At 38.6% G+C, this 24911-nt stretch overlaps 1 protein-coding gene across 1 annotated transcript in view; it reads left to right on the top strand.

Moving 5' to 3' along the window:
* Positions 1–386, top strand: part of SMOC2 (SPARC related modular calcium binding 2) — a 151536-nt gene extending 151150 nt beyond the window's left edge. Inside the window, exon 13 of the mRNA XM_026085090.1 lies at positions 328–386. Coding sequence (XP_025940875.1) covers positions 328–351 — 24 coding nt within the window. The 3' untranslated portion in view covers positions 352–386. The remainder of the gene's footprint in view (positions 1–327) is intronic.
* Positions 387–24911: the final 24525 nt, after the last annotated feature.

The following is a 24911-nucleotide window of genomic DNA, read 5'->3' as shown; positions in this document are numbered from 1 at the left end:
AGCCCACTCCTTATGCATCACATGCCATAGAAAGGTATATTGCACCAGGGACGTACCCAGGCAGTTGCTAAAACTGTGTTTAGCAGGTATAGATTTAAAGAGGCCATAGGTAAGAGATGGTAAAGATGTTGCTGTTCCCCTTGTTCATAGATGCCATGAAGGACTACATGTCAGAGATTGTTTTATTTCCCGTATATATTTGTGCGGAAGTCTTGTTCTGATAGTGGCATGTGGACATTGCTGAAATAAAAAGAGATAACTCTTTATACATGATTGCTTGAAAACATCAGTAATAATGCAATTTTTTTCCAACTGTCTCTCTTTCAGCAAGTTTCTAAGAAGCAAGGGTGAACAGCTTATTGATCCAAGGCAGATCTCTGACATGGGAGATTTCCTCACCAAAAGGCAATAAAACAACTGTAGTATTTGCACTTTGTACTTTAAAATGTAAATTCACTTTGTAGAAATGAGATATTTAAACAGACTTTTTTAATCTGTGAAAATGTAATGGCTAGTTTTGAAAAATTATCACATACAATGTATGTGCCTTCTTCTGTTGTCTGAAATATGTAAAACGTGTTGGAGATGTACAAGTTTGCATTTAAACCTTTTTTAAACCTTGTTTAAAAACATTAGCATAGAAACATGGTTCTATGTATTTTGGTTTCAGTAGTATGCCTTGTTTTTTTAACCAATACTGTCATTTAAGTAGAGCTATGCTGAAAGGTCTACTGTATTCTCAGTTTTGTCCAAGCAATACGTTGGATATTTCAGGTTTCCAGGACCAAGGGAAATGTGTAAATTGCTGTTGACTTGTTTTTTGCAGTTTCTAAGTGAACAGATTTTTCATTGGTGGCAATGTTTTCTTTCATTTTGGTTTTATTATTATGCTTTCCAAAGATCATGCAATGAGAATGCAACCACTAATGGATTCAAACCAGTTATACTACAGTTAAGACTCTTGTAGAAAAATGTATCCTTTTATCCATTTTTGAGGTGCCTTGCATTATAAGTTTTGGTAGGATTTTTTACCCTGTTTGTTTTTCTTTGAGTTGTTAATGCAGCAAACCAAGAAGGAGTAAGGTGAATTGTAATGTCACTTCTGTCTGGCTCAACCTAAGCCTAACAGCATGCTCCTACAGTCAGTGCAAAGCACGAGAGGAGTCTGTGTGGGTCAGGATTGTAAATCTAACTATAAAGAGACAGGGAAGGCTAAACAGATTTGTCAGCCTTTTCTTCCCCCACACCTGGCTGCCCCCATCAACTCTTTGAGTTGCCTTGAGGTCCACTAAGAGGTAAAGCTATCGCTGAACAAATTATGAAGTTGCCATGAGGAGGGGCTACTCATATCACCCCTGCTTGAGGCGTTTTTCTTGCTTTCTGGAGGAAGTTCTTACAAGTTTTCATACTTTCTCCGTCATTCCCCTCCCAACACCCCAACACTTTTTTTGTGTGCCTGAGGGGAATAAGAACTTGCGGATGTGAATTTAGAGCAGAGAACCTAAGTAAAAGGGTTCAGCCCTTGAACAACCATGAGTTACAAGCAGCTGGATTGATCGATGCAGTGGTAGATGGATTGCTGGCATCTAAGAACTGACATGAAAAGGCAGGAATGTTGCAACAAGCATTGATTTCATTCTGGTTTGCTTAAATAATGTGTGGGATTGGACATGTGACTAGCTAATCATAATAGCACCCTGGCTCAACCTTGTACCTGGAAAAGCTTTATTGCAAATAAGAATGTTTTATTTCAGTTCTACATATGGATATATGCTGAAGTGATAGCAAACACTGTATGCAATGGAATTGTATCCCAGAAAGTGAGTACTCTAAGCTTTGACAGCAGGAGGAACCAAGATGCAACTGTGTGTTATCTTGTATTTTTGATTTAAAATGTATTTGTTATTCTTTTATAATGCTAAACTTTGAATTTAATCTTCCTTATAGATTAAAGTCCAGTATACTATCAAACTTTTCTGGTGTTTTTTTTTTTTTTTTTTCAGGAACACAAATAGGCATCCTTAGAAGCAGGTGCACACTGTGATGAAGTACATCATCTTTAATCATTTTTCAATTTTTTTTCCCTTAGTTCTGCAGTGAAGCAGTATTACAATTTTTATGAAGCCGCCATCACTTTGATACCTAAGCACTTTGTGAGGCAGACAAGCAATAAGTTATACAAGCAACTGTAAATATCAGAATGATTGTAATAACTTTACAAGCAACCTCATGACCTCACATTGTGTCTTATCTCCCTTTCTTCCCTTGCCCCTCTATTGACTTCTCTCCTAAGTTAGTTCACACCTTATTTACACCATAAGTTTCCAAAGATAGCAATTTTGAGACCAAATGCTTTGTTTTTACTGTCTTCATATAGCTTCAGCTTGGCCTCTTGCCTTTTCTCAGTAAAGTACAATGTTGCACAGGTCTGCATTGCACCTTTTGCCCTTAGTGTGATTGCAAGCTGCTAGGCAACCTTCAGCCACACTGGAGTCAATAAGGAGAGAAAGGCATTCCCTCAAGAATACTCAGCATCTTGCTAGGTGGGGCCATTATGGTTTACAGCAGCATTTTGTAAGGAGCATCTAACTTCATCACTGTGGCCTTCAGAGGCAATATAAATGTATGCTGTCAAATATTTTGTCAAGCTGTCCATGATGTGAAATGGCAGCTGTTTTTAAACTTGGAGGGGGGACAACTTTTGACTGGCTATGTAATTATGTTAAGAGTAGCCTTAAGAGCTTCAAATCACAAATAAATACAATGGCCATTTTCCAAAGACTCTTACAGCATTGAGTCATTAAAAAAAACAATGACTGAAACATAAGGTATTTCATCTTTGTACATATTTCTGTACCATCACATCTACAGTTCCTTCTAATTTCCAGCCATTACACCACTCTGCTATAAGCAGTATTTAGTTCTCATAGTTCTAATTACAGATGAGTCCGAACCTGTACCTGGAACACACCTGAATGCTTGCCAAATTCACATTTGGCTCATATATCTCCTGTATGTCTATAGGATAGTGAGATTCAGATAAATCTTTGCTGCTTCCAAGGAATTATGTATATTTTTCAATGTAAACATGAACTTTAATGGTTGGATTTGGGCCTAAAGAAGGAGCTAAGGAATAAACTGGTCTGTGCATCATATTCTACTTCCTAAATAAATTTAGTGGATTTGTAAATTTTTTTAGAATTCTTGGCTATTTCTATCAATTAGTTACTGATACCTCACATACTTAATTACCTGTTAAGTGTGCTGTGGTGCCTGTTAGAAGCATCTAGGCCATGGGCAGCTCAAAATGGCAGTACAACATAAACTATGCTGTTCAGCTCTTCTTTGGCTCAAGTGGGGAGCTGAAAGACCACAAACAGGAGAGACCTTCTGTGGTGCTGATAAGAATATTGATTGTACTTGGGACTCAGTAATTGAAGCAGGTTTTCCATTTACTTTGATCTAGMCTGATCATACCACACTTGACTTTTGTGAGGGTGACAGAGCACTGGAACAGGTTGCCCAGAGAGGTTGTGGAGGCTCCTTCTCTGGAGATGTTCAAAACCCCTCTGGATGCAATCCTGTGCAACATGCTCTAGGTGACCCTGCTTGAGCAGGGAGGTTGGACTAGACGATCTCCAGAGGTCCCTTCCAACCTCAACCATTCTGTAATTCTGTAATTCTGTGATTCTAGTTGCAACCAAGCATGGCCTTGATCCCCAAAAGGAATCCATGTGGATAGACCCTTAGGCTCACACCAGAGTACCAGTGTTTATTTAGTTCCATGGTAATGAATTAGTTCTAGTTTTTATCCTATTGCATGTGCAACAATTTAGATGTAATTTTAATTCCATTCTTACTGAAAGCACAACTTATGTTCTGGTTCTCATTGACCAATATTTCTTCTAGTTCCAGCTATTGCTGAAAAGATTTGTTTAGAGCTTTTATAAAGTTGTAAGTCAAAGATTTTTAACTTTTAGAAATGTGTATGTGTTCAATGATTTGTCCAGTCTGTTGCAATGTCCATTAGTCAACAAACCACACAGTGAGAAATATTCTATGTTTTGTTAACGTTTTGGATAACTTTGTCATCCTGTTCCCAGTCCTATAATTAGGCCAACCTCATAGTGCCAGTTTTACCAAAATCACTTCGTTCTTATTCTTGTCCCAATCTAACAAAATGCTTTCGGATTCTCATTTTGCAGACCTGGGTCCTATATGATTGCTTTCAAAGATGTTTTTTCTTATTAATGCCATTTCAGACATCAAGAGAAGGGAGTAAAAAACCATCAGTACACATGAGAATTAGGCAAAACACTGAAACTAAAACTTAAACTAAAATCTTTTCTGCATATAAGTCAGGAGTTACACTTTGCACTGTTCTCATTTGGACTGGGTTTTTGCCCTCCATATGAGCTATAAGCCAATGGAGAAAGCATGCATTCCTAGAAAGCTGAAAGGCAAAAGAAAAATATAGACTACATCACTATAGACCTTTAAATGTGTCCAGGATTTGGTAGATTTAGTTAATGTTTTCCTTTTACAGTAGTCATAAAAGATGGATTAATAGAGGTTAAGAGATCTTCCCTGGCAAAAATAATTTAGCTGTCCTTTTTAAATAGTTACACTAGCGTATTATATAACTAGGTTTTGTAATAGAAACTAGTGTGAAAGAGTCTTTAATGTAGAAAGTGAAAGGTTTATTGCTTTTGTTTTCTTTAGGATGGCAAATTGATGTCATTTTGAAGCAATTACTTTGACATTAAATAGCAACCAATTAAGTTTATTGATGTCTGAAACATTGGAACAATTATAGTAAATTACTGATACAAACTGTACTCTTTGTCCCATTTAATTGTTTCAGTTCAAGTTTTATAAGTGAAAATGTGTCCTTTGTTTAAAAAGCATAAATATTGCATGGTATTTTTTTCTTTAAACAAAAGCTTATGTGGAAAGTATTCAGAACAACACACTTCTCTAGAACAGCAAATGGTGGGGGATGACAGGGAGTGAAATAGTCTTCCGTTTTTCATCTAGGTCAGCAATAGAAGTATCTGCAGTATTATCATCTTTTCTAGGTCCACATTCCCTATTTTGTTGTTTGTTTTGTCCTCTGACTAATGTCACTGCTGAAATACAAAGTGTATTGGGAAGCAAGATAGTGATATGAGAATCAATTACATGTATGTGAAAAACCTTTTCTGTAAAATAAAGTCGTCTGAGGCATCCTTTCACTAGATACTCTCTTTACTCTTGACATTAATTCAGTGCACAGGATTGTTTACTTCTCATCAAATACAGAATGCTTCTTTGCACTGACGTAGAATCCATTCCTGGCTGAACAGATACTTGATGAAGAAAAGCACTTATACAAGCTTAGCATAGTCTATGAGGTAAATCTGTTACAGGTGGAAGGCTGCAATTTTGTATTACGGCACAAACAACAGTTTATAAATGTCTGTGAAGCCCACCCAGTACCTAAAGAACATCCCTGAGATTGCCTGTATCTGTTCTAAGTAGCCAGTCAGAAAAAAAAATGCTGAATGATGTTTCCATTGAGAGATACTGTTTTCCCTAAAACATGACTGACAGATTTCATGTGATATTGAAGAATTCCATGAAATTTTGCTTTAAAAAATATGCTGTCAGTTCAATGTTCTTTATGTTGAAACTTCCTTTCCTTTATCTAAAAAGCATGGTGTCAACACTAAAAAGGGACATTTTGACACTGGTTTTATCACAAAATTAGATATGAAAAGTATAGACATTCTTGTTTTTCAGCCCAACTTGAGATTTTTTTAAATCATTTTTATTTGAAAGAAGTCTGATTTCCAAGCTTTTGTAATTCTTCAGCAGAGTTTCATTTTGCGGTCTCTGAGCACCTTTCTATCTGTGTATCAGGCAAAGAAATTCTATATTTTAATTTAACAAGGCTGATGAACTGATGAACTTACCACTGTAACACAAAGATCATGAAGAAAACTGCAATACGGGCAAGGGTATTTATACTAGTTTGTACCTGCACAGCACAGTTAAAGCAGCAAAGCCATGGCAGCATGAATAGTGACCTGCAGACATATATAGCATACCTTGCAGGCTTGCAAAATGAGTCTGCTGTGGGATTGAAAGAAATCCTTCTAAAACCTGAAATAGCATCCTAACACATCTTTATCTTCTACCAGACATTTCACTCAAAAACTGATGCATGCCAAACACTACTTTGACCACTACCTGAGGAGCAGTCCTAGCTCCGTCAGTGCAGAGCTCCCAGTAGGCTTCCTCAACCCACAGCTTGGTTTCAGCTTTCTGAGACCCCAGGCTGGCCCATCACTGGGACCAAGATCCAAAACAACACAAGAAAAAACACATTGGCAGATATTGTTAAATAACAGGATATTACTTCATAGCTCAGATTTTTTACCCTTGTGGGCTGTGACCCACTGCAGAAAAAATGGCTGGGTACTGCAGCCCTATATCATCAATGACAAACCCTAACTTCTTGCTTCCTGATCCATCAAATCCATACTGAACAGCGACAGATCACTATGCTTCAGCAGTGTGAGAGTTAATGAGAGTCTCAGTTAAGGGGCATTTGAGAAATAGTGTCCTCCTTCAACAAATGTCTTTTCTCAGTAAACTCACCTAACAATTCCTCTTTCTTCACAGCACCATATGACCAACCAGCATCTGTACACATGTTCTTTAATGTTCTGCAGATGGGAGGCATGCTTCTCTCAGTCTGCGATATATTTCCTTGTGTCAAAGTTAGGTTTGAGAGAGGAAGCTTGTTCTCTAGCCCTTCTCTCTCTGTTCTCCCAGGAGCTTGAGTTGCACTGTTGCTGCTTTAAATAGGTTTAAAAAAAATATTTTGCAAGACAAAATATATGAAGGATGAGGTGATGAAGTGGAAGACAAAGAAAAAACATGAAGTTAAAAAAAACTAATAAAAGTAAGAGAAAGATAAGAAAAAGTGAAATGGAGGGACAGAGAGGAGAGGAATGCAGAGTGGAAGGAGGGTAATGGAGAAACCAAAAAGGGAACTGAAAGGGAAGGCCAGAGTTGACATTAAACTGCCAGTAAGACACAGACATGAAGAGAAAAGCTCTGAGGGATCTAGGAGGGAAAAAGAATGGAGGGAATACACGTGAAAAGGAAACACAAAATTTCCTCTTCCTGGACAACGGCATTGCTCTCAGAGGCAGCACATTTACTTTCTGACCTGTACAAGAGGTCCAGCCTGCCCTTGCATGATCTCCCTGTCCATACATAAGGTCTGAATTTGGCCCCCTGCATCCCAGTAGCTTGAGTGCTTTATTTCAAGAGACATTTGCTTTCCTGGCCAATCCCAAGGCTTCCTTTAGATCCAGGAAGTCTAAGCAACATTTAATGAAAATATGAAAGCAGAAACCAGCATATTTCTAAATTAAGAGCAGATTTGAACAGGATGAGGAAATCTGAACCACAACAAAGATAAATTTCCTTTTGTATTTCTTATTCAGTAAAGATGCAAGCAAAGTGTAATTAGATTTTTTTTTGTTTGTTTTTTTTGTTTTTTTTGTTTCATTCATTCTACCAATAGGTCCTCTCCAGGCTTGGCTGATACCCTGCAGTTTAGCATTTTCTTTAATCAACACATTGATGGCGAAGGATTACAAGAGAGTGCTGGCTTTTCATTATCTTTTTTTGTGGTTGCCTTTATGTTCACTCTTGGGGTGGCTAAAAACTAATGATTTAAATACCTCTCAAAATCTTTAATCTTTAATCTGGAGGTTTGTGTGTGAGACAGAGAAAGAAAGAGAAACAGAGTGCAAGAAATATTTTCAAAGAAACCTTAGAACCTACAGAAAATATCACAGGTTCAGGCTGGAACTATTTTCAAGGTACCAAATATTCTGACGACTTGATGGCAAGCAGTTTGACTTCATTATCTTTGAATATTCATCAGGAAAAATGACCAGGAAAATAGCTAATGACAGGAAATGCCTCACACTCCAGATTTTCAGTGGTCCAGTGGAAAAGGTGAAGGAGCAAGTCCATAACATGCTGTCCTAATGCAAATAGCAAACAGACCTAGGCTGGGACCACTGCATGAGAAGAGGCCAGGAGCCCTCCCCTGGGCGCACTGGGAGAGAGGAAGAGGGCCAGCTATGTGCCCATGCACAGCTGGGGGTAGGATGGGGGAGAGGGAGGAGGCAAAGAGGAAGGGGCTGACCCTTAGGGTGGCCAGCCAAATTGGCTTGGGACTAGGGCCTGCTGCACCACTTAAAGCCCAGAGACTTTTAACTCTCCCAAGTTATGCCCTTATGGTATGCAGCATATCCAGTCCACATTGGGGTTCTCAAGACAATTTCTGCCTGGAGCCAGGCAGCACAGCTATAAAATGCTAGAAAATGACAACTGGCACAGATTTACTGGATGCCTGCAGTGCACTCAGGGTGGGTGAGTGTGGGTGTGTGTGAAAAAAGGCTGTTTTAAACTCTGCAGCCTCTATTCCCTTTTATTTCTTTAAAATAGAAAGAAAGGACCATCTATCTCTGAAATCTATGACATGCAATTTCCCAGGTATCATCATCCTTTTCACAGAGAGAAACACGGATTGAGGCACCAGCATGATTCAGGCCTACAGTCTTTTTGAAGAGACGGTCCAAACACCAAGGGTGTTCAGTCAGAAGCTTTGGGAAGCACCTCTTTGGGCATTTTTTAGCCAGGAAATATGCTAACTTTCATGGTACATCAGAAGTCTCACGCCCTTTTCATTTTTTTATGAAGTTTGAAAAGATTCTATAGTTGAGAGTCAGAAGGTCTGCATTTCTCCCACAATAGGGCTAAGGCTACAAAGGGAGTCTTCTGACAACAGAAAACACATAAAATCTGGCGTTGCTTTTAGCTAGTAACTAAACACATGAATGAATACTAGATCACAGGAACTCAATCATCATATTTTCCTTTTTTCTTTTCTTTTAACTTTCAGCATCACTTTTGTTGTATTTTGTTTAAGAAAGTGGTCATTATGGCCTGAGCCATAGAAATGAAACAGTAACAATGCCTACTCAGTTTCAGAGATATTTCCACATATGTCTTGCTTTAGTTTGTATTGCTTTTCAAATGGAAAATATAGATCTTGTTGCAGAGGAGAAGCCAGTAGTGGATACATATGCAGTCTTGGTTGACTGCAACTCTTAGTGTATCTTTTATTTTATTATTCTATTTTGTTTTTTTTCTTATGGGCTTGAAACAGAGTCTTTCACACCGTGAAACACCACAGTTGTACCAATTTTCCTATATATTATATAATGTTGCCAATCTTCTTACGGATAATGGAAAACACAGATGAGAGAGACCTATCAGGTCATTTCATCCAGTCTCAGTATATTGGTGGCAGCAGTGCTTTACTCATGATATTTTCACATTTTGTTCTTCATGCATTTAGGTGATACTTAGCTTCCAACATTTTTTCTATTAATTGCTATTTTTTTAATGAGAAAAAATGAAAAACAAAACCAGAATAAATGATCTATTTCAGGAAGAGCAAAGTCACATTCTGCCAGTGAATCCATTGTATCACAAGGTTTATTAATGTTCATTATCTTTTACACACATTTCCATGAGCAAAATTCAGCTCAAGCTGATGTACTATGTGGTTCAGTCACGCTGCAGGATTTCACAAAAGAGTTTCCCATTCCTTAAGTGTCTGCCATAAATATAAGGGAGCTGATTATTTTCATCCTAATCCCCATATGGTTGTAGTATATCACAAAACTGAGCTAATTGGATGTGGCTGACAGCCTTTGTTTCGAAGATAGCAAGGAGTGGAATACAAATGATCCAGGTGGAAGTGCAAAAGCAAAGCTGCATGTGGAAACTTGTAAAATGCCTCCTTGTGCTATTCTTAAGCTTGTCTTACGGTGAACTTTCAGTTCCTTTTCTTAAGAGCAACATTTAATAGATAGTGAAATATGTTACATTTGCTACAGGAAAATGCATATAGATGTTTCTGCATATAAAGATAATGCCCTCTGTCTAATATCCTTTGTGAATTTCCTCCAATAAACACTCAGTGCTGTGATTAATAGCAAAACCTATGTTTATTCAGACGACCTGACACACAGGCAGATTTTAATTCTCACACAAAAATCCCTACCTTTCTTTAAAATGCTGTGCAGACCAGCTGTGCTCTGGTTCCCCAGGAATGCTGAGCCAGTGTTTGTGACCAGAGATGGGGACTCCACCGAGCACTGCGTGGATTTACAGAATAAGCGAGATTTGAGAGCAGAACCGAAGTATCACTTTATCATGGCGTGTTCCTGTGAAAGTCAAGACAGAAATGCTCTCACAGGTAGTGAGCTTGGGTGCTCTTAAAGATGAGTACTCCCAGCTCCCTGGAAGCAAGGCAATAGCACGAGGGGCACAGGCTGTGAGCTAACCTGCTCATAGAGATGCTGCTGCCCCTTGCCCTTCCTCCTCAGCCTGCAGTGCAACAGGGATGTTACTCCGTGGTACTCTGTATGTGGAGGACACATACTCCTGATGCCCTGTGCCTTACAAACCTCGCAGAGGGGTGTTGGTAGATGAGCTAAATGCATGTGCGAGTAGGTGTCGGGCTGCAGTGTAGCCTTGGGTCCGTTTCAAAGAGGGGATCCAGTGCTGTCACTTCAGAGCAAGGCTCTGCRGGCTCAACACTGTGCTGGACTCCAGGTGAGCCCCAGCACAAACCATTCCCACAAACAGGTTCCAAGCAGCCTTTCCATCAGGTTTAATAATACAGGCATGAACAAACAGATGGGACCTATTCTGTATTGCAGAAGTGAGCAAGGACTGCCACGAACAGGGAGGAGAAATGGTTGGTTGCCAGCAGTAAGTTAGGGCAACCATTACTTCAGCTTTAATTCCCCCTAAGACCTCAGACTAGGGCATAGTTGGCCTCAGATACAAAGGAATGTATCTGTGCTTACTGGCTGACTTTTCTGAGTAATGAGGAGTATGTGAAACCAAGATAGGGATTTGAAGAACAAGGCAATGCTGATTTTATGGAYCAGATATATTTTTTAAGTTTAATTTTATTTTTTCTCATGGGTGAAGCTAGGATCAAAACATCTAATATGTAATCCAGACATCTGTACTGATGTAATGGTTTAGGCCATCATCAGAAGGAAAAAATGTTGATCCATTTTTCATTTTTGTGAAAGGTCAGCAAATTGTAAGTTTTACTTTGGGGGATCTTTAGAAAGTTGAGTCAGAAGAGTGCAAAAGCTAAAATTTAAGGGACAACCAGCAGATTAGGCATTTCTAATAGTGGATAAAATTGGTCCTGCTGAATAGAACCGTAGAAGTTATATGCACTGCTTCTATTCCAGTTGAGTTTCACCATCCTTGTACAAGTCTTGTGAGAACCTGTTTCCAGTAACAGAGCAAGGTTGAAGGCCCAGGCTGTACACACATCTGTGTTTCCAGAAACATAGCAAATCTACAATTTGCATCACAAAGCTGGGTTACATGTGTTCTAGAAAGCCATAGGCACTGATTCTGAAGAGAAATTATTAATGTGGGTTGATTTATAATGGTTTTCAGCTTTAATTTAGTTATTTAGTCTGAAAACAGATTCCATACTGAAATCTTCAGCTAAAGTAGAAAGATTAAAGGCTTGCCAAAAAGCTTTTTGACTGGAGGAGAGTTGGGTTAAATTTTGTGGTGAATAGTAAACTCACTCCCCAAGAAAGCATTTTGGGGGGTAGGAGCAGCATAGCTATGCACAGATTCTGGTCAGGTTTGATAAAGAAAGTTTGCCTCCAGAAGAAAGAAAAAAATCATTTCCAGAAAATCAAAATCAAAGATCATGAAATTATGTTTCAGCTGACTTGAAGCAAGTTTTGTTTGTCTGTCTGCTTGACTACCAAGTCAGATAACTCACAAGTGAGATTCATTTGGAGTGAATGTTCAGGTATATCTTCCTCTTGTTGTCTCGGTGTGACTAAAATATAGGATGTACAGCAGCAAGTTCTAGGTAACTTTTCAGGTCATGAACTGGGTTAAACCCTGAAATGTTATGCAAAGCTCTAGAAATTATTGCAAAGGGAATTATGAGTGTAAGTTACACAAATGGAAAGAGCTAAAGGAAGCAGAGACACTACTGTGAAGATGCATTTTCTTTTGTAGTTTAAAAGTTGTAACCGCCAATTCTATTGCTTTGGGCAATGGACCTTCACCCTTAGTGCTAATCTATTGTCCTCCTCACCTTGGATGATAAACTACATTTCCAAACATCCAGAAATCCCAGGCTACTCTGGACATTATATGGGGGACTTAGTGTAGTGAAGTCCAACCCTTCATTTCAAAGRCATTTCAATTCATTTAGTGGATTTCCCGGAAAGGGGATTCCCTAGGTTGGAGTCTAACTTCCCTGTGCTGGCAGGTATGAAGACATGATATACTCCTGTGATTTTATCGTAAGTGGTTCCATATACTTCACCAGCTTTGTAACTCAAATATGGATTCAGGCATTTCTCATGGAAAAAGAGTGAAAAAAATGTAATTTCATTGTAAGGTCCTTAGGGAAAATGTAATTTTTTGATAACCCTTTATGCAGTTATTTTTGAAGTTTCTTCATTATATTTATTTCTCTGCTCTCTGTCTTCACTTGTCTGCTCTTTCAGAAACAGCTGCCCTATTGCTTTGCTAGTGTAGGAAAAAGGCAACAGTCTCTTAAATTAGTAATTTCTAACCCTTTTCAGTTTGTAAATTTGTAATTTTTTTCAGAAGAGGTTCTTTCTCCAGTGGAGTCAATATAAGCTGCTGACAGCAGATCTTTCTTCGCTGCTTTTCAAAGACTCCTTAGAAATAGCCTGTGGACCACAAGCAGTCGCAGTTCACAGTTTGAAACTACTGCTGTAGACTGGCAGTATGGATGATACAACTGATAACTTCACTACAGCTCGTTTCCATCTGTTAGTGCTCATTTTTGCACTTTGGAAATGAATTTGCTCTGCTGTGAGCTCTGTTGGAAGGTCTGGTTTCTCCCATTTGCAAATCATCTGATGCTGCAGTATGGTAAATTTGTCATTTTGTGTTTTTGCATCTGTAGCTGTGCTGCTGATTTCCTAGATTACAATCTGTTTGGATGTCATTTTGAATCTAGCTCTGGTCACATATAATGAAATTAGGAATTACTCAGAGCTCTAGAGAACAACCACTTCATCAAATAACATCACTGTGGATCCCCAGCATGGAGATGTGTAGAGCAAATATCATGAAGTTCCTCTGTGTTTCTTCAGATTTGCTGAAAGCTGGTCACAGCCAAATGCTTAGGTAGTAATTACATAACCAGGATGTGGGGAAGTCTTTCCATATGCTGCAGTGGGGACAGAATTTCACTTCTTAAATCARGGTTGGTGTTTCCCCCAAAGATATTCACTAGTTCAGCCAGGATGCTGCGCCAGGAGCAGTTGTGGCTGAGCAAGGGTCTATGTGGCAGGAATGAGACTATCAGATTATGTGGTTCTTCCTGGCTTTCACAGATTGTGAATTTCAAAATAGACATGCATAATATAGGAGAGAAGGGGGGAAAGTGCCTTTAATGCCACTAGTTTAAAATTAATCCTTCAATATATTTTTTAATTAGAGATCAACTTAGCTGGCAGGATTTAGATCTGCCAAGTTTTACTGGTGTTTGTTTTCCAGAGGAAAATACTGGCTCCAGTGTTTAGTTTCGGGCATGCTACTTTAGATTTCATATCTGTTTCATCCTCTTCTTTAAACTGAAAGAAGATTAAAAATCTACACAGGGTTATATACCATTCAGTTGTTGGTCCAATGTCACTGTTTCTCCTGTCAGCAAAAAAATAGCAGAAGTGGGAAAACAGATATTAGCCATGCTTGTTTTGACTGATACCGAACAATTTATCTGCCCTTGTGCAATGGGATGTAAACACATGTTGGGATGAAAGATTTGACTTCCTTTGACCCAAAGACCCGCACAGACGACGTTGGCCAAAGAAAGTCCTGCTGTGCACTGTCCATAAACAGGCAAAGTTGCCCCGGACCCTGTTGGGAGCTACCCATCACTATAACTTGGCAAACCACAAAGAAATTTACCGATGAGCTTGCTAAGTGAGATGCTCTGGGGAGGGCCTGCAGATTTAAACTATGAGGTCCTACGGCTAGACTCACCCATATGTGACCAGCTGGGAATCTCTCCCAGCATCCCACATTAACTTGTTTATGCATTTCCCAGGAATGCTAAGAGGTCCTGATGGAGAATTTGAAACAAGTTTCATGAAGCTAATTATGTAAATATGCAAGACACAGAACCAGGTAAGTACTGGGAGGAAAATCATCAAGAAAAAACGAGCATTTCCATGAGTAGTGGAACAAGTAGGGCCAGCTTGACATCTGTGACTGGATTCCTTGGTATAAGATCTGGCTAAAGGTTTTCATGGACTCACAACTGCTCTTTCCTATCAGAAGCTTTGTTATTTAATGTGTGCTGAACCTTTCTCTCTGTCCTTGCAGAATCTATTTTCTCCAGTTGGCTACCTACTTTTAAGAGACTTGTAGATAACAATATCTTAAAGATCTTCACTCCTTTGTCAAATAGTCCTGAAATTGGCCAAGGAGTTCAAATTTTTTTTAGGGATACACATAAACGCGTCTCACTTCCTTAGGAGACCTGGCTAACAGTTCATATGAAGGAACTAAGATTTTCAAATTCAGACACTTCAAATGAACTGTCCAAAAGACATGCTCTGATGCTCAAGTTTTCTAAGCATTTCTTCCAAAAGCAAGACTGAGTACCCTTAAATCAGGTCTCTTATTCCAGTGCCTAGCTACACAAATAGGAATTCTTTGTCCGAAAGCCTAACTAGAATCCACTGGTCAATTTTATAGCAACATATCAGAGCTCAGCTAGCCAGGGAGAGCTGATAACAGCATCTTTCAAAGCTTTCCTCCAGATGAAGCATCTGTCCCCCTGCTGCTATCCCAGTGTCTGTAAAATGCACTATCACCAGTTCACAAAGGAATTTTGTTGCCTAAAATGAAACCAGAAGTCAGCTGTGTTTTGGATGATTGTTTCATTTATTAGCGTTAAGCATAATTTCCCAAACAGGACTGTTAAATGAGAGCTGGCTTGGGCATTGTATGCTAGTTTACAATCATTAGTGCTGTGGGGGAATAGTAAAACAGCAATTTTTTTGAATTGAGTCTGCATTCAAGCTGCTTAGGATTTTGTTATTTCAAATTATCAGAATTGCATGGATGTTTATAATGATTATTTAGCAACTCTGGAAGAAATATGTTGTTTTAAATAAAAATTTTTTTACTGGTCATTGGCTAGGAGCAATCACACACTGATCAAGTCATTATGTATTTTTTCTTATCAATATTAGAATGCAGTGTTTTACGTTTTTGCTAAAAAAAGAAAGAACAAACATTTTCTCTTCTGTTCTTCTATTTCCTTTCCCTGTCACCTCACACATGATCATTAACTTAGGTTAGTAAAACATTCCTTCTAGCTTTGTTTAATGCAGAATCTGCCAATTTATTGCACAGTTCTTTTGGAGCCTTCAGATTTCTTTTCTTTCTTTTTTTTTTTTAACCCTTGAAAACAGAGAAACTGTCACTAGTATGTGTTTCTTCAGTGTTAAAACTCCAAGGATGGGTGCTTCGTAGATGTGTATTTTCCAGTTACATCACCTGAAGAAGCATCCTCATAGCTGACTGGTTGATGGAATATCCCACTCTCTTCTTAAATTTACACTTCTTCACAATACCTCCCATGGCATCAGTGGTGCCCTGGCACAGGGGCTTTTCTTAGTAGGGTCTTTAGTCACCACAGCAGCATTATGTTGTTACTGTCATATTGTAAAGAACTATACGAGGAGCACTAGATACTTAACTTTCCTAGCCTTCACGTAGCCTAGTGTTTTGTTCACACCTACAAAGTTTTGCTGTGTTACACTCAGAAGAATCACATCAATCCTCCCTCTGAGACTTAAGGATTTCAGGACTGATGGGAGACACATGGACCACTTAGATCCTGTGAGAATCCATCGGCTTGTGGGCTAAGCACCTTATGCTCAGTAGAGAAAATGATTTATCACTGGTTTCTGTGGGAGCAAGACCTAACCTCAAATCCTGCCTGTGTTAATTATGAAATAAACTCATCAGGGAGCAGGCTGGATGTGGTGTTTTTGTGCTTCAGCCATCACATCTCACAAGTGGTTTGTTTCCATGTGTACTTTTGGTGTGTTCACCTGTAAACACATCTTCTAGGTGACTATCTTTTCTCACATCTTCTTAGGCTATTGGAAATGACTGTCCTCCTACCATTCCACAGATCTGGAAAAATCAATGAGCATGTAAACTACAACAGTTTTCCAGAACATCACTGCCACAATTACTTTCCCTATCGGCTGAAAAGATGTTAGTCAAACCAGAGCCTGAAGAGAATCCACTCAGCTAAGTTATAAGAAACATTCATCCAACACTACTACAGTTTTACTTAAATGTACTGAGCCCGTAACATAAGGAACATTTTTCACCTGAAATAATCCATGGTCTTCTACCCACAGGAAGGCAGTAGAACTCAGCTGTTCAGCTGAGCCTTTCAGTGATTTACCTCCTATTGGGCTAGCTTTGCTTTRCTTTTAATTGGAGTGCCTGATCAATCTCCTGTATCTAATTTAACTGGTGAAGAAGGAACCTCAACCCTTCATGACTACAGAGAACAGACCATATGCCTGGTACCCACTCTGGCAACATGCCAATTCCAGTAGAGAGAAAAGTTTCTCCATGGCAATTAGCCGTTTCTCTTAAAAAACAGTTTCTGCACTTTCTGTTTAGCAGTTTATCCCTTCAGAAGGGACTGTCTGAGAGGATACTTTGCTAGAGAAGGAAAGCAGGCTGGACAGAAACAGCATTTTCGAAAGGATTCATGGCATGAGCACCTGGACAAGCACAAGTCAATTTGGGCTCCACATTTGAGTATTTTATATCACTTTGGGAGAAAGCTACTTTACTGCTTGAATTGCCTAATGATATTTTCCTTACTATGAATAAATTTGTCTTTCATGCCCCCCTTTTCTTTCCAAGTTTTGTTCCTGTGTTGAACACTAAGGACAATTTGTCCCACAAAGCTGACAGTTTTAAGAGTATGAGAAAGGCAACAAGCTTGATCCAGAAGAAGGGGAGAACCAGGATAATTCATAGTGAGCTCTTTTTGTCTATATTAGGTGGGCCTGGCCAGATTTCAAGCAAAATTTGGTGGCATGGCTCATCATTTGGCTGTATGGAAGGGGTGGATCTGTTTGCATTACACTACAAGGTGCTGTTCTTTTGGTTTCATAATACATGGAGCCAAGTGAACTGAAGGTCTCTGCATTGGTCTGCTCAGCAGACCAGATTCAGACATGACATTAACAGGCACAACTTCAATGGAGTCTGCCAAAAGATGGGTCCACCTCACTCCTGAATTTGGCTCAGTCTTAAGGCAGATGAGTATATCTAAGCCCAGTGTCTTTGATATATTTCCTTGTACTTCCAAGGCAAGTTTAATACATGCCATTCTGCAACAGTATTCGGAAAGTCTCAGTGCATTTTATAACAAATTAAGCCCTGTAGCACCTCAACAGAATTCAATAAATAGAATATCTATATTATGTACAACAGCAAAGAATAAATAGGCATGGTATTTACTCAAAGAGTAAGTCTAACAGTGTGATATGGAAGCCTGGGTTTCTTTCGCCCACTTCAACTTCCTACCCACCTGCCTACATTTATCACATTTCAATAATTAAGTGAAGCTAGAAATATTGCCTCCATTCTTGGACAAATTCTAATTATCAGATTTTGTACAGGGGTGTCACTGAATCAGAACAAATAGATTCACTTAGGGAACAGTACACGCATGAAAATTAATTTAACACCATAATCGGCCTATAGAGAACACAGTACAATTATTCTTTTCCAGCCAAAATAAGCCTTAAGAAATTTCATACAAGCTCTATTTTGCTGGGACAGAAGGACAACAAACAAAATAGTTCTTTCCAAGACTTCTGTAATTTCTTTCCATACTTCATGTTAAACAGTTACTCTAATTCCTGTGTTATTGTTTTGTTTGGATTTTGCTAAGACAATTTTTTGGAAATTCAATAAATTAACTGCTCAGAAGCTTGTTTGCTTTTGTGCTGTGAAGAGCATGGCATAGTGTACACAGTGGGATAGCATTTTCTTAAAGAAGTGATGCCAGCTGCTTTGGTATTATACTGATGGTAATCTTTTCCTGTTGTGTGTTTGCTCTTAATTTCCAGACCTTCTCCCAGGACACATTTAGAGAGATATTCATGCACAATATTTTTTTTTATTACTAATCTGCCAAGAATTGTTAGGTTGTTATGGAAATACAATATACTTAGCTGAGGAACAGAGATCTAGTCTAACCTGAGGCCTAATATTCACCTATAGCACAGAACCTAACAWTTTTTACTACAGACAGACAAAGGCTTCATATAACAATCATAGAAACCATATCCATAGTGAGTGGAATCCAGACTTTAAGTACAAGGGAAACACTGTTTCTTGCTTGCTCTCAAAGAAAAAAAAGACATCCCCTTGCAAACAGCGTTCTGCTGAAGCTATGGCAGGTTTAGTTTCATTGAGACCAGACTTAACTCCTACTCCAGAAATTTGTGTCAGAAAAAGTAATTTATACCTAAGTAGGAGGAAAAGTCCATTGTAATATTAAGGTTCTTTAATTCTTTTCTAATGTAACAATTGAAACACATTATATTTTATAACAATCATCAGGACTAGAGAAATATGCTTTAGTAGAAAGAAAAGCCAATTAGGTAGCATTATTAGTAGCATTATCTGATTATGTGATCTGAGGAATAATGGGTACATTTTAAATGTCTTGGACCAAAGTATTCAAACTTGAAGGTATAAAATAAGCATCTAAATTAAAGGCCTGACTTAATTTTGGGGGAATGCCAAGCTGTTAAACAAAGCCAAACCCAGTGGTGTTCTGGTAGACGAGCAATCTACCACCATGAGAACAATTTCAGACAGATTTATGGTCCCTCCCTCCGAACCTTTTCTCTTTGAAGATGCTTCTCTTAACTCTGCAACATGGGAGGCAGAAGCGTGAGAGAGGGAACAGGCTGCAGTCGCTTTTCTAGTCCCTTCTTCAAGGCGATGGCACAATGGCACTGATAGTCTGTGAGGGCTCTTGTTAAGTGTTAGGCAGAGAGTCAGACAACCTGGTTCCTCTTGTTCTAGTCAGAGCGTTGACTTGTTAAGCAGTTGTTTATCACAGAATCACACAATGGCTGAGGTTGGAAGAGACCTCTGGAGATCATCTGGAGATTTCTCTGCTTGAAAWGTTAGAAATAATAAAATGGAACATTTTATTTTAGTCGGAAGTTTTTTGGAGGAGTAGAGGTGATTTAAAGAGTCTTTCTGACTGGCAGTTGAGTTGTTTTCCATTTTCTGTTGCTGTTTTAACTATTAGAACAAAAGGAAGAAGGAGGAATCACATCGGGAAAAAAGATAAAGTAAAAGGTGGGAATACAACTGCCTCAAACATCTTACTGGGCAAGAAAAAATAAAAGGAAAAAATAGAGTTTTACTTTTGGAGTCTTTGAGACCTAATTTAGTATTTTGTCTTTCTGCTGGAAACCTCAAACTGAAATTCCTGAAGATGCTTTCTCATGAACGCTGTTGGACAAAATCCTCTTTTCTAGCAGCAAGATTTTAGACAAACTTTTTGACCAGTTCTATTTCAAATCTTGAAGGTATAGCTGAGTCATTTTGTATGTATTTAGAACTTCAGTCAGGAACACAGGCACTCTAGGGAGAGATATTCTTGAGTATATTCTTTCCCTGGCAGTCATTCAAAATTGGTAGGAGGAAAACAGGCATCCTGCAGTGAGCCAGCGTTGTCCTCGCTCTTCTTTCTACATCTGACAGAAATCCCTGCTGCCACTCCTACCCCCTTCTATTGTCCCTCCCAATGGAACCTATAGGGAGGGATGTTTTTTTAACTTTACTGCAATTAGTATACAAAATTCTTCTGAATTTCTTCTTCTTTCTGGTTTCTCTTCTGAATACCTGCCTAGTAGTCTGGAGGTGCCTTCTGGGCCTCTCCTTCTGCACCATGGGGGTGACTGCATTTAGACTGCCGCATGGAATGTCAGAAACATAATCAAGTCATAACCATAAATTACATTGAGACACTGAGGGAAAAATCAATAACAGAAACACGTTTTACTAGCTTATTCATGGTTGTTCATAGCATTCCTGAACAGCAAAATGACTTGAATGACCAAGAAATACTCTACAGAATCCTTCTAAAGGGTAAGATTCTGGACTTGCTCCTATTCAAAGTAATTTATTTTTTGCACAGGTGTTTAGAGGTATGTTTTAGTTACTCCAGACACAGGATAAGCAAAGTACCTACAGATCTGCTCCAATTCACATCATCTGSCTGGCATCCACTGTCTCTGCCTAATTCCCCGTATATCACTACAAGTATGATGGTTATGAATTAAACTCTGGGAGGCTGACTAAGCAATATCTAGAGTGTGTGGACTTTCCTTGAATCTTCACCCTGTCTCAGCATGCTCAAGAAAGCGTTTAGGAAGTCTGTTTTATCCTTGATTTTGAGAACCCCATATGAGACAAACAGGTTTCCCACCTGCTGTCACAGAGCATATATGATTTTCTCTGACTCCCCATCTCAAGCTATGGAGCTGGGAAATCATCTATACTACTGCCAAAGGGAGTTAATAATTATTAATCAGCAATAATGCTCACAATAATAATGTGGTCACTTTAAACTCTGATCTGTGTGAAAGCTGAAATTCTTCCCTTTTCAGAATAATCAAAAAACTAAAAGGAACCCAAAGAAAAATAAAAGAATGAAACAAGGCAAGGGGCATGGGAAAAAAAATTATTATTCAGGAAAAATTTGAGAATTTTTGACTGTTATATTTTTATTTAGGACAATTAGAAGAACTTTCACTGGGAAAGGGGGAAAAAAAAAGGTTAATTAGGTTATTCAAGCAGATCTGCTTTATATACATTAGAAGACTTTCCTAAAACTAAACTTAATTTTCAGTGCAGAAAGAAAGGTTTATTCAGAAACACAAATTTTCTTTAAAAAATGGAATTTTTTTGAGTTTCCAAATTTTTTAAAGTGGAAAATTCATCAGAATGAGCTCTTTTCAAAAATAATATGACCGGACTTTACTTGCATCACAGGAAGCCTTTTTTCATAGGAAGCCATAATGTTTGGCATCATGTGTTTGATAAATATTTCCTCTTACTTCACAAATATCTCCATGACCCTTTCTCTTGCTATCAAGAAATCATGATACCACATCCAGCAAGACCATGCCTTTATACTTTCCAGGGTTTGAAGCTTAATACAGTAGCATGTCCTAGACCTAATTCCCACATTTTTCCATCCTGGTCCACTCTTCCTGCTATTTAGCCAAACTTCTTAAGAGACTTCATAGACACTGATCCTTTCTATTAAGAGTAAACTGCCTATAATATAGACTTCCCTGCTTATTCGCTTTGTCAGATCACTCCTGCTTTCTGAGTCCCATAACTTAGGAGGTAACCAAGTTAAGTCTGGGAGCTGAATCTTTCAGATGACAAAGCTGGCCAATAAGACCTGTCTAATTCAGACTGTGTATATCGTTTATCCTAGAAAAGGGTTAGCTACATCAAACTTGCATATGTGATATTCTGTAGCAGTTATATGCAATAGAATTTATGTTGAACCTAAACAATACTATTGAGGAGGTTTTCAGAATAATGGCTGATGCTTCAAGTATACCTAGTGAGTCAAATAGAAATAATCAATCTTTATAGTAGAAAGGTAAAACAAAATAGGATTTTACAGTGATGTGTAGGCCCTAGTGAAGGTTGTAAGTGGCTTCATGTGTTTAGGTAAGAAAATTAGATGAGCATASTTTTAATGTTGCTCTGTGGCAGCAGCCTAGGAAATATTAAAACTAAAAAATGCTTTAAAAATTTCTCTGCCTTTGAATATGTTTCACTTTCAATCAGGATATAGATTCAGTCTGATCCCCATGATGCACTGATGCAAATGCTCCCATTTTTAGTAGTGCTTCTTGAATTCATTGAGGTCATAGAGAAAGGAGTCTTCTCTATATCCTGGCAAGATGATGAGGCCTGCAAATGAATGCATCTTTTTGTACCACTCTGGCTTTAAAAAAAAAAAAAAAAAGTATTCCTGAGGACATCACCTCTCACTGTACTCTTTAGTTTCAAGTAGATGGTTTTTATTTGGAGCTATTACGAGAACACTGCTCCTTCTCAATCTTTCCAAATGAGAACCACATGCTGGTAACTCGGGATCTCTTGGAGAATAGCAATGCAGTTTCTTGCTACGTGAGTTTGACTGTATGCATTGACAGCTATCTCAGGGGGAGGAATGAAAAACTCAGAATGACAACTGTTCTGTTACAAATATTAGCAGCTTGGGAAAGATATTGGAGCAGAACAGAATGAGCAGGAGCAATATTACCTAGGCTTCTTTAAAAGCACTCCTTTCATCATGAGCAACCAAAATATGCTAAGCCAACATAAACCAACACAATAATTTATGTTCCCAGGGAGACAGAGTGTCTAGCTAGAGGTGAGAGTTAGGTTAGTTCCATAAATAGGAAAGAGGCAAGATGACTAAGATGCATGTGTTTTATTCTTATTCTGATCTGCACTGGGTCTTGGTGTTTCTCACTTTTATTTTCTTGAACTTGAGTTTGCACACCKGTTGTCAAAAACTCATCCTCCCAATATCCCTCCCTCTTTCCCACCTTCCCCCAAACCAAGCAAAAATGCCTAGCAATAATATCATGTATAGATTGAGAAAATTAGGAAATAGCGTGGTTGAGGTTGGTATGCAACCTGTTACTCTGACATCCTCGAATGCCAGCATTGTTACAGCCCTGCTCAACAGGATGTTTGTGGGAGCTCCGGGAACAGAACCCAATTCTTCTCAGTCTCAGACCAGTGCTTTAGAATATAAAAACATATGCTTTTTAATTTTTTAATTTTTTACTAAGTTCTCCTTTGCTCTGCTGTCTGTGCAGTGGGTATACCCAGATTTTCAAGAAGCAATACATGTGTTTTCATGTACCTATGTAAAACTGTGTCATAATGCATGTATGCCCAGAGGTACATTGTGTAGTCCAATGGTCGGGATGTGTGCTAGTAAGTAAATCCTGAGTGCACAAGGATTGACCCTCGCAATACCCTTTGAATACAAACTTTTTTCACATGGGTGTCTCATTTTTTTCCTTTTATTCAGTAAAGACAAACTGAAAACAGCACTTTCACCTAATAAAAATATGTTGAATCCAGCTTGAACAATATGAGAAGGAGAAGCGTAAGACCTTTTAATCTATAGTATAAACCTCAGCCACAAGAACTACCAGTAAGATGGCAGCAGCGGGGTGATAACATTTGCAGTGTGGACCAGTGCTGGACAGCACATGTAGGTTTTTTTTCTGAGCAATAAAAGAATAAGGGGGAGAAAGTAATCCTGGTTTATATTCCTGACTCTTGAAGGGAGGTTCTGGTTTGTTTTGTTTTGTTCTAGAAGTTTTGTTTTCCATAGGTGGGATTCATTATTATTAAAATGAATGAAAACAAATTTTACTACTAACAATGTAAGTATCTAAGATCTGAAATGACTAGCAGAGATAATTTAGCTTCACAGCCTCTTATGAGCCCCCCACTAAAGCCATCTTATAGGTGGGAAGGCAGAAAAATATTGATCAAAGTTTAAAAAAAAGACACTGTTTTTTCTTGCAGGTTCACAAAGTGAAGAAGATTCAGTTTACCAGGAAATGCAGTGAACCCATAAATTTTCAGACAGAAAAGTGAAGGAGGAAAAAATTTTCCAAAGTTTAATTGTACTTGCCAGAAGAGAATAAGCATAAACATGAGGGTTGTTGCAAAGTGTGAGGGCTAGCTGAAAATGTTCTGTTTGAACTGTTTTTGACAGAAAATTGGAATTTGGAGCCGATGAAGCAAAAGAATCTGTTTCTCATGGAATATGGAACTTTCTATTAAAAAAGAAAAGGTCCAATTCCAGCAAAATCTGATTTGGAGTTGCTGCCACATGGGTGTTTTGGTTCAGGTACTTTTATCTTCTCTGTGGACAACATGAGGGATACAGCATAGGAGATGGTTCCTATCTGGGGTACGCCACTATATGCTGTGGAAGACATAGTCTGGACAGAAGAGATGAGCACAAATAAAACATCTTAAATGATACGTCAAGATGACATTTCCCAAGAACATTTTTCAGGTTTGCTGTGTTTGTGGCCAGGATTGTATATCAAAACTTCAAGAAACACTTTTTTAATCTCCTCCTACAGCATAATGCCTTTGTATCAGAAAGGCACTAGAAATGAGCATACTTTGAGGGACTGTTTGCACACTTTCCCAACAAGGGCACTCTCGGTGTTTTCAAATCTCCGTGGGAAACTGGGAAACTATGAATGGCATACTCAGGAATCCCTGCACCAAACAAGAAGAACATGTCCTTGAAACATCTCAGCTCTCCTGTATAAGACATGGAGGTCCTGACCAGGAAAAAATTGACACTTTGGGTCTCCACCTGTATTTTCTTTAAAGAACATCTACTACAGTCAGGATTGCCTGTCTGTTTCTTGGCTGCTTAAAATTGTTCCAGAAAGTAAACTTCAATCAACTCTGTTTGCAAATAGAGCTGCAAGGTAAACTCTTTGTTTCAATTGGTAATGTCATCCTTGAGACAGAAAAGACAATATGATCTGGATAGGAGTAAGCAATGAACCCCCCACAAACAGTGCTAAAATCCTCTTGGCATTCACTGCATTGGCTGTTGCTACTGCTGGCAT

Source organism: Apteryx rowi, unplaced genomic scaffold (assembly GCF_003343035.1).
Source record: "Apteryx rowi isolate R43461 unplaced genomic scaffold, aptRow1 scaffold_66, whole genome shotgun sequence".
NCBI classification, from domain to species: domain Eukaryota; kingdom Metazoa; phylum Chordata; class Aves; order Apterygiformes; family Apterygidae; genus Apteryx; species Apteryx rowi.
This window is presented reverse-complemented; position numbering and strand designations above follow the sequence as displayed.